This window comes from Lolium rigidum, chromosome 3, assembly GCF_022539505.1.
Source record: "Lolium rigidum isolate FL_2022 chromosome 3, APGP_CSIRO_Lrig_0.1, whole genome shotgun sequence".
In the NCBI taxonomy this organism is placed as follows: domain Eukaryota; kingdom Viridiplantae; phylum Streptophyta; class Magnoliopsida; order Poales; family Poaceae; genus Lolium; species Lolium rigidum.
Genome location: NC_061510.1, coordinates 323,157,882 through 323,167,219, shown reverse-complemented (window position 1 = coordinate 323,167,219; position 9,338 = coordinate 323,157,882). Strand labels below are relative to the sequence as shown.

The window sequence follows — 9,338 nt, the reverse complement described above, 5'->3', positions numbered from 1 at the left end:
GTTTTCCACTAGTGTCTCTTCCGCAACCGCACACCATGGCCATGCGCTGCCGTGCGCAAGATCGCTGCCTTTCACAGTGCCGCCCCAAGCCCTCCCTCCCCCGCCTCCTCCTCGTCCTGCCGCGAGCGCGCCATGGATCCACCGCCGTGAGCTCGAGCTCGTCATCTTCTCTTGCAGCGACGCGGGCGACGCCTGCGGGGCCGCTAGTTTGAGCCCGCCATGGACGCCGACGGAGCTCTAGGGACGGGAGCAGGTGCTGTGAGCGGCAGTGCCTTCTGCTACAAGGGGCGTCGGGGTCTGCTACATGCAGCATCAGCGTCTGCTACCAAGGTGGCGGCAACTGCTAGATGGCCGACGGCTTCTGCTACATGGGGCATCCGCGGCTGCTACATGCGGGCGTCGGCGTCTGCTACCAGGGCGGAGGTGGATGCTTATACATGGCCGACGACGTCTGCTACATGTCGCAGCGGCGGTTGCTACATGGTCGACGGCCTCTGCTACAATAGGCGGCGGCTGCTGCTACATGCGGCGGCGGCGTCTGCTACCTGCAGGGCGGCGGCTGCTACATCGGCGACGGCCAATGCTACATGTCGCCGCAGCAGCTGCTGCTACAATCGACGCCGGCGGCTGCTACAAGGGTTGGCGACAACTGCTACAAGCGGCGGCGGCGGCGGCGGTTGCTACAAGCGGGGCGTCGCCGTGTGTACAACCCAGGGATGGCGGTGCTGCATGCGATGGGCCGTGGTGCTACCGGCTTCGGCGGAGGTTCTTTCAACGTGGAGCGGCGGAGCTGACGGCGCGGGGCAGCATTGCTGCCGGCGCGACCGGCCGTCCTGCAAGCGAAACGCAGCTTTGCCGGCGTGGCTGCAAGCTCGTGTGTGGTACCAAGAGAAATTCCTTCCAATCTTTCTTTCTTCACGCGGGGCATCATTGACCAAGATCGAACGGTTATTTCCGATCGTATCGGACGGCTGCGGACCCGGGGGATTTGATCCCAGGGGGACGCTCAGCACGATCCAAACCGAAAACTGAACCCAAAAAAATGGGGACCGAACCCAAAAAAACTAGAAATTCAGTCTTTCGGTCAGTGGTTCGATCTTGAGAATCAGAGACCGAAATATATACGCGTTGGTCATCGCTGGAAGGAGACAGATATGACCGTATAGACCGAACATGCTTGTTTCGTACATGCCAAAGCCCATAAAGACACTTAGTGGCCCATCTAGCCAGCCATATCCTCAATCGATCGGTAATTCTACTCAGCTGACCTAGCGTCCCGACGCATCCACATCTCCATCGAGCCGCCCATTTATGTGTCATGTCGCTGGAGATATCCTAAGTAATCATGATTGGGAGTATCTTGCACATCAGCCGGTCATTTTAGTCCAAGAGAGATGGTTCATTAATTGGCCCGTCTAATCACAGCAAGTACAGATAATTATACTACAAAAACGTGAATTTATTCGACAAACTAAAACGTGGATTTATTCGACAAACTAAAACGTGAACTTATTATAGCATAGAAAAAACACAGTCTCACACATGAATTTATTCCGCTTCTTATTTTGGAACTTAAGGGGCCAACTGATTGTTGCTTCTTCGGTCTCGATGTCTCCATGTTTTATTGATCTGGCCATATCATAATTATTATGATCAGCTATGACATCAGTGCAACGCTGCGTGAAGCTTCGATACAATTTCCTCCGGTGCGTTGTTGAACCCCTCTTCCACCTGAGGTAGTAAAAGAAAGTGTTTATCAATTTACATTACCGAAATGGAATGTTTGGCCGATAATTATGCATATATTACATCTGAATATTAATACTCCATTTTTTCTATAACATAAGGCTCGTTAGGTTAACAGATTATTTTCATCATTATGTAGTTTCTATGTTAAAAAATCACTCTTGCTATATGAATGGTGTAATATTGTTGGTCGAAACCTTGACATAACAAAACCGTATAAGCCTTATTTTGAAACAGAAGGAGGGTAGTATTGAAGGGACTAATGGAATGTTTGATATGTACATAGGAAAATGTAGGCTTGCCATGTCATGCCCACTTCAACTCTACAGGAATTTAGATGCACCAATGTTTGTTTGATTATTGCACCAACGGAAAAGCAAAAGATTATGAAAAAGATGTATGAATGCATGTTAGATTTTCTATAGTTCAGATGGTTTCTTAGGAAAAATTCCTATAGAAATCAATCCTACATATCAAACAACCATCATAGAAAAATTTCCTATAGGATTTAATCCTACAAATTTTATATGCAAATCCTTTGAATTAAATAGTTCCTAAAGGAGGTCAAGAGCTTACATTTAGCTCCTAGCTAGCTAGGTTTCATTCTAAAAGTTTTTTTTGTTTGAAAAACAAGGAAATTAGTGTGCTCAGTAACAAGTACGTACTGGAGTAACGGACTTGCCTTTGCCATGATGGTTATGTTCACAGTGCAAGATGGGAAGGGGATGACATTGGTGTGCGTGATGCTGAGGTGAAGCCCCTCGACCTCGGCGAGCAACTTGACAAGCACCCCCTTGCCGTCTTCACAATGGATCTTCACCATGACGGTGCTCTCCGAGATCCTCGCCTCGATCTCCGGCAGCGAGTTCCCGTTCGTCGCCGTGCCATCCGATTTGGTGGCGATGCAGGGCCTCTTGACAAGCACAACCGAGTCGACGCTCCTCACGTTGCGGTCCTCGAGCTCCTTGAGCTTCTCCTGCTGCTCCTTGACGTACCTCACAGCGTCGCACAGGATCGTCGCCTTGTCCATCTGGACGATATTAATTAATATACTCAATGAGTTGAGCTGAAGTGATGCACGAATGTGAGAAATGTAGCGTACAAATAGCCGATGTGGACCTTCTTGAGGCCGGGGATGACAGTGGAGAGCTCGATGAAGCGGCGGTTGATCTTCTCGCGGCGCTTCCTCTCAGCCATGACGTGTTCCTGCACGCACGGCTCCGGCGAGGACGTCTGCCCCGTCTCCGTACTGGCGGCGCTCTTCAAGGAGCGTTTCCTTGACGCCGGCGGCCTTTGCGCCGGCAGAGGCACGTCATGCGCTGGTGAGTGTGCGGTGGGCGTGATCTCATCGTGAATGCTCGGCTGCGGCATGGTGGAGGTCAAGTTCCAGCCCACGGGTGGGTAGGTTGTGCTACCGACGCTACGGTTGGACGACCCGCCGTCGTTCTCCACGACCGCGCCTCTTGGCGTGTTCTCACGGCCGCTGTCGCCTGAGCTCCAGCTGTCCGTGGCGAGGAGTCGGTGGCCATCTGGGGCTGCAGGGGCCGTGCCGTTCTGTAGCTCTGGGCAGTGGAGATCTTGCAATGTCGGGAATGGGTCGTCGTCGACGGCGTAGGCATCGGCCGCCGGGTACTCGTGCTGCAGCGTCTCCATGGCCCACTCCATGAACATGCTTGAGTCGTCCATAGCGGCTGATAGAATCACACACCAAAATATGAATTATATCACAACATAGTCTAGAAGGTGAAATATGATGCATCGTGGCCTAAACATCGGATCAAAAGACACGAAAGGGCAGAGATCAATGAATGGCCGGCAACACCAGAATTACCTCCTGACGAGAGGACAGATCCCTGAAGACGATTGCGGGGACTAGGTACGAAGAACGAATCAGTGAAAAGCATGTGCCCTAGCTGTCCGGTTCACTCCCTCGCATGTTTTTCTCTTCTTCCATGTGTGGCCTATATAGCTCAGCTAGCCAGCTGCCGGGCCAAGGAAACACGGATATCTGTCACGTGCACCTCAGCAGATTTCCTTATCAGCATTATCCGTCCTTATCTCTGAGAGTGACTATTAAGGTCTTTTTTTATTCATATAGGAATGAGAGAATCACCAATATGGCAAACGAAAAAAATTCACAAGATACCAATTAGGCCACCGAAAATCGGCAGAAATAGGGAATGTGGTGTAGTACACCAATTCCTATACCTGTCATGTACTCAGTGGCGAAGGACGGAAAAAATTTGAGGTAGGGCAAACTAAAAAAATGATGCAAATACCAAAATAGTTGTAAGACATGAACGTCATATATGATTCTAACAAAATAACTTAGTACGATAAAAAAAGACACATTTGATACACGTAGAACCCAAAAACATAACAATAATGCCACCTTAATGCCAAAGCTTTACTTTTTTGTAAAAAGAATAATTTTATCGGATTAAGAATTTTAAATATCCATTGTGAGCAACTAGGTCTTAATGATCTTTGTCGCCAGGGGCGGAGCTGCATGTATGCTAGGGTGTGCACGTGCACCAGGGTAAAAAATTATTTAACCTTGATATCAGCTAAAAAAACTAGTATGTGCACCCCGGTAATGCATGATTAGTGCACCCTGGTGAGCTAAATAACCTCATATTACTAGGTCGTGCACCCTGACTAAGCTTGGTCTAGCTCCGCCACTGTTTGTCGCCAAGAAACCCTTCCAATTCACCATCTCAATGAGGTGATAATGTCTTTGATGAAATCATGATGTGTCTTTCAAATATTAAGAAATCTCTAAATTTTCAATTCTACACGTGTGAATAATAAATATCACAAAATTATCCTGCATATACTAAGATTCGTGATAAATCTCTATAATAGAAATATACGAAGATTCATGATAAATCTCTATAATAGAAATATAGAATCATTTTATTTACATTGAACCTAGAATATGAGTTCGAAGTCGATTTTACACAATGTTCACTAAAACAAGCATAATTTTCTCACGCGAAGTCTGTTTTCGATGCACGACTACTCAAAAGTATTCAGAAAAAACATCTGCATCTACATGTATTTACCAAATATCAAGGTAGGGCGGTTACCCTGCCTTGCTCTAAGGGGAGCTTCGCCCCTGCATGTACTGCCACGCTAGGGGCTCTTCCTGGCCTATATTAACACGTAGCCCATACCAGATGAGGGTATAGTTCCACCCACGAAAGTTAATAGGAACAAGGAAAAACACACGAAGAAATATAGATTAGTGTGAAAATAAGGCTGCAACAAATGTTGAAATTCCTAGAGAACAAGGAAAAACAAACAAAATCATTGGAAACTAACAGAGTTTCGGTTTCACCATTCATTTGATCGAAGATAATTAAGCCAGGATGCAGTGATCCGAATATCATAGATGGAGCAATCAACATGACCAAGCTGTTGGTGGTGCAGCCGTGATGAACAAAAATCTCTACCTACCTACCTAAGACTGCTCATAGTGGGAGTAACTTAGCTAGTAACATCACACAACCCAATGCATTTTGGTGACATGGCATGGCAATGAATGAAGAAAGAGAGTGAGGTGGTAACTAGCTATGTTACCATAACATCACACACCCCAAGACAAGTTGAGTCTACACCATAGTAAATGATACAATGCATGACACCACATATTAGTTACTACCCACTATGGAGGTAGTAACTTAGACTAGTAACATATGTCATGTTACTAGTCTAAGTTACTCCCCACTATGACTAGCCTAAACGAGCATGTTATTTTTTCGGACTAACAGCCACGTGCACCGTGTTCCCTTGGTCCATGGGCCGCATTTAGGCTCACCTAGTCATTACTAATTTTAGTAGGCCTAATGTAGGGCATATGCAATGTTAAAGAAGAACCGTTCTTTCCTTAGCACTTCACATTATCTACAGAAAACATATGTATAATTTATACGATGAATTAGCTCTCGTTGTAATTTCAAGCAACAATAAAAAAAACACGTACCCGACAGATTTTTGGATGGCACAAGCAAAAGTAGCGTGCAAAAGTTTTTCTTTTTGCCTAGCGGGTGGGCATTTCCTGATTTCTGACATCAAACAAGTCAAGCGTATATATTTATGCCGTGGTAGATACTTTTAGGATTTAATTAAATAGGTTTAATTAAAGGGATAATTCTCCCTCATGTAATTCTCTGTGTTGGTTGGCTTGTCAACAGACACAACTCTTTCTCACACCTCTTCGAACGGACATGACCCATATTTACGGCCCTTCCCCTTGTATATAAGTTGTAAATCATCAATGGAATGAACAGTTGAATCATTTGTTGTCTTTCTTGATTTACATCTGGATTACTTTCAACATGTTACCAGCACGCTCTCCATTCTGAGCAATTTCGAGATGGGAAAAGAACCGGAAAGAACAGGCAAAATTGGTAAGAAAAGTTGCCTGGAACAATATCGCTGTTCCTTCTACTCCTTCACGGGTACAATAAAATAGAAGAAGAAAAAGGTATGGAGATGATGATTCACCCTGTCAATTCCTTCTTCTATTCGCCGGTGACCATGCCATCTTTGCCGTCGTCGTTTACACGGTGAGCCCGGCGCGGATCTTCCACGACAACCTCCAGAACGGAGTGCAGCAGCGCCCTCCAGTGCGCGGTGCGCCCCACTGCAGCACGGCGACGCGCTACACGCCTGAGGTGTCGCGCGGCTCGCATCCTTGCGGTGTGCCGGTGCCCGCGTCCACAGCCTGCTAGCGCGGTACTGCTCCAAGCGGCGCCCCTACCAGAGGACCACCGGTGTGGCTTCCGATGCCTCCGCGGTTGCCGGCCGTGCCGCTGCCGGTGCAGGCCCTTGAACCGGCCGGGATATCTGACTATACCCATACCTCTTCGAACGGCTCGCCTGCGCACGGCGCCCATACCAGGCTTCGCCTTCACCAAGAACCGGAGTTCGCCGCCGCCTCCGGGCTCTCGGAGCCCCGATGTCCTGCCGTCAACCTCGCCATCGAGCAGCCACAGTCGCCTTGCCGGCTCGTGGAGCCTGGCCGCGCTGAGGCATGCAAACAGCGTTGCACCCGGGACTCAGCTCCCTGGCGGATCCTTTGACGAGGACGAATGCGGCGACCGCACCAGTCGCCGTTGGTGAACGTCACAGGAATTGGTCATGGCTCGTGGAATTGGGAATCGGTATGCAAGGGATTGAATGGTCCTGTAGCCTCTGGTCTCCTTATCCAACCAGGGCATAATTGGGCTGCCGAAATTGGCACATGTGCGGTTGAGCAACTAGCGCTCCTGCTATTCTATTTCTGATTTCCGATTTCCTTTAGCAAATCTGTTTACTAACAGTAGTTTTGGAAGTAGTTTAATTGCTATTTTTAGAGCTGTTAAATTCAGTACATCTATTTGAGTACTGTTTTCTGTCGAGTACCATGTATTCCAGTACATATATGTGGGATGTAATATATTTCCATATTTGTTACATGTTGAGATCCATTCCATTTATTGCAATTGAGATTTTCATTTTCTTGCAAATTTAAAATAATCAGTTTATTGTCTTAATTGAGCCTTCGGCTTAATACGAGCACGAATTGACACATGCAAAATTCTAAGTGACTTCTTCAAATTGATGTTTCGGGATCATAGGTAGTGTGTGGATCTACTGCATTGCAGATTATCTTCACTACCATGATTACTTTATCAAGTAATCTCCCGTATATTTTTATTAAGTCATGATATAAGGCGCTAGAACTGCGAGTATCTACTGATTTTATCAGATTATACTCTCTAGTGCTATGAGACGGTTTCCAAAATTTCCTTGGAGATTATCTACAAAGTGTCAAACTTAACAATTTGAGGTTCATGCACACTAATGATTTCAAGCCAACGCCTTGAATTTTTATTAATTTTGCAAAATGCATTACAACATAACCATGATGGTTTTTGATTTACCAATTGTAAATTAATAATCTCTGGCTCACTCATGTAAGTAAACGATGGCCAAAAAAGAATTTGAGGCATTCGCCCTCAATGGCCACAACTACCCTACATGGGCCATGGACATAACGATCAGCCATGCATCTCGTGAAATAGTGCGTGCAATCCAGTCCCCGAAGGATCCACCTCCGGATGGAGTCACCGCTAACAAAAGAGAAAAGGTATGTTATCTTGTACATCATAAGACATCATACATCCAGATCATAAGGATCCTGAAAGGCATGGCAGAGCACAAGTTTGATAAAACTAAGCTTTGCGATGAGTGTGGATGCTACACGCATATCACGCAGGAATGCCACACCCCACATCATCTGGTTTTTCTGTATCAGCAATCGCTGGCATGCAAATGACCTTAAGGGGAAAGGTTTGAAGCTCACTTCAACCTTCATCCAGACTGCACTAATAGAGATGGTTGTTCGCGAGATGTTCCTCTTCGACATTGCAACACCATGACTCTCTAGCGGTCACAAGACCCTATGGGCACGGAGAACATGATCATTGAGTATGCCTCAACCGACATGTTTGGAGACTTTAAACTAGTCCCATTATCTTCTTAGTGAACGAATTATTCATGTCCATTTTTGTTGTTATAATAGAACATATATATTGTATTTCACAATATATTATATCAGCACTCTGGTATGAATAAGATTGAATGTCTTCTATATATTTGATAAAGATTTCTACAATGAAAACTCTCTAGTTCGATATATAGATTTCTACGGGATTCAATCCGATGGATGAGGAACAAGTATTTGAAAAGGTACCCTCTCTATTGTTTGGATTGTACTACACATGCATCCAACCCGTAGCACATGTTGCGTATAAATCAATTCCATTGCTCATGATTTGCATGAAGCTAAATTTCATCAATCATCGGATATTATGTAGCTCATTTTGAGGTTCTCATATACATCACGATCAAAGCTGGATCACTTAAGTCTCTCGATCGAATGCATTTGAGGTGATATTTGTGGTCTCATCCAACCATTATATGGACCCAAAACGAATTATAATCAATTTGAATGGACAATGATGCATAATTCTCTTCATGTGCCTCAAATAATTATTGCATGGCTTTCGAAGATTGAAGTCAGCACTTTGTCACACATATCCATACACAAATGGTTGGTTGAATATTTGAGCAAGAGTATCAGGCTCCTTGCACGAACATTGTTAATGAGTAGAAATTTTCCAAATTCACGTTGGAGTCATGCGGTTTTACACGCCGCTGACTAACAAACTTCATATATATTGTTGTACTTCCCCTCCGCAATTGATACGTGGAAATCCGCCGAGCATTTCCCATCTGCGTAATTTCGGAAGCGCTTCGCTGATGTCTACGGGAGCTTCTATTCTTGTAGACAGTGTTGGGCCTCCAAGAGCAGAGGTTTGTAGAACAGCAGCAACTTTCCCTTAAGTGGATCACCCAAGGTTTATCGAACTCAGGGAGGAAGAGGTCAAAGATATCCCTCTCATGCAACCCTGCAACCACAAAGCAAGAATTCTCTTGTGTCCCCAACACACCTAATAGGTGCACTAGTTCGGCGAAGAGATAGTGAAATACAGGTGGTATGAATGAATATGAGCAGTAGTAATGGCGCGTAAAATAGCTTG

General features: G+C 45.8%; 1 protein-coding gene across 1 annotated transcript; it reads right to left on the bottom strand.

Annotated features, from left to right (window-relative positions):
- Window positions 1-1,389: 1,389 nt before the first annotated feature.
- On the bottom strand, window positions 1,390-3,666 carry LOC124699979 (transcription factor bHLH18-like). The gene is made up of 4 exons (XM_047232190.1): window positions 3,578-3,666; window positions 2,866-3,437; window positions 2,429-2,776; window positions 1,390-1,731 (listed from the first exon to the last, which is right to left on the bottom strand). Exons 1-4 carry the CDS (start codon window positions 3,648-3,650, stop codon window positions 1,666-1,668), a joined length of 1,059 nt encoding a protein of 352 aa, XP_047088146.1. The 5' UTR covers window positions 3,651-3,666; the 3' UTR covers window positions 1,390-1,665.
- Window positions 3,667-9,338: the final 5,672 nt, after the last annotated feature.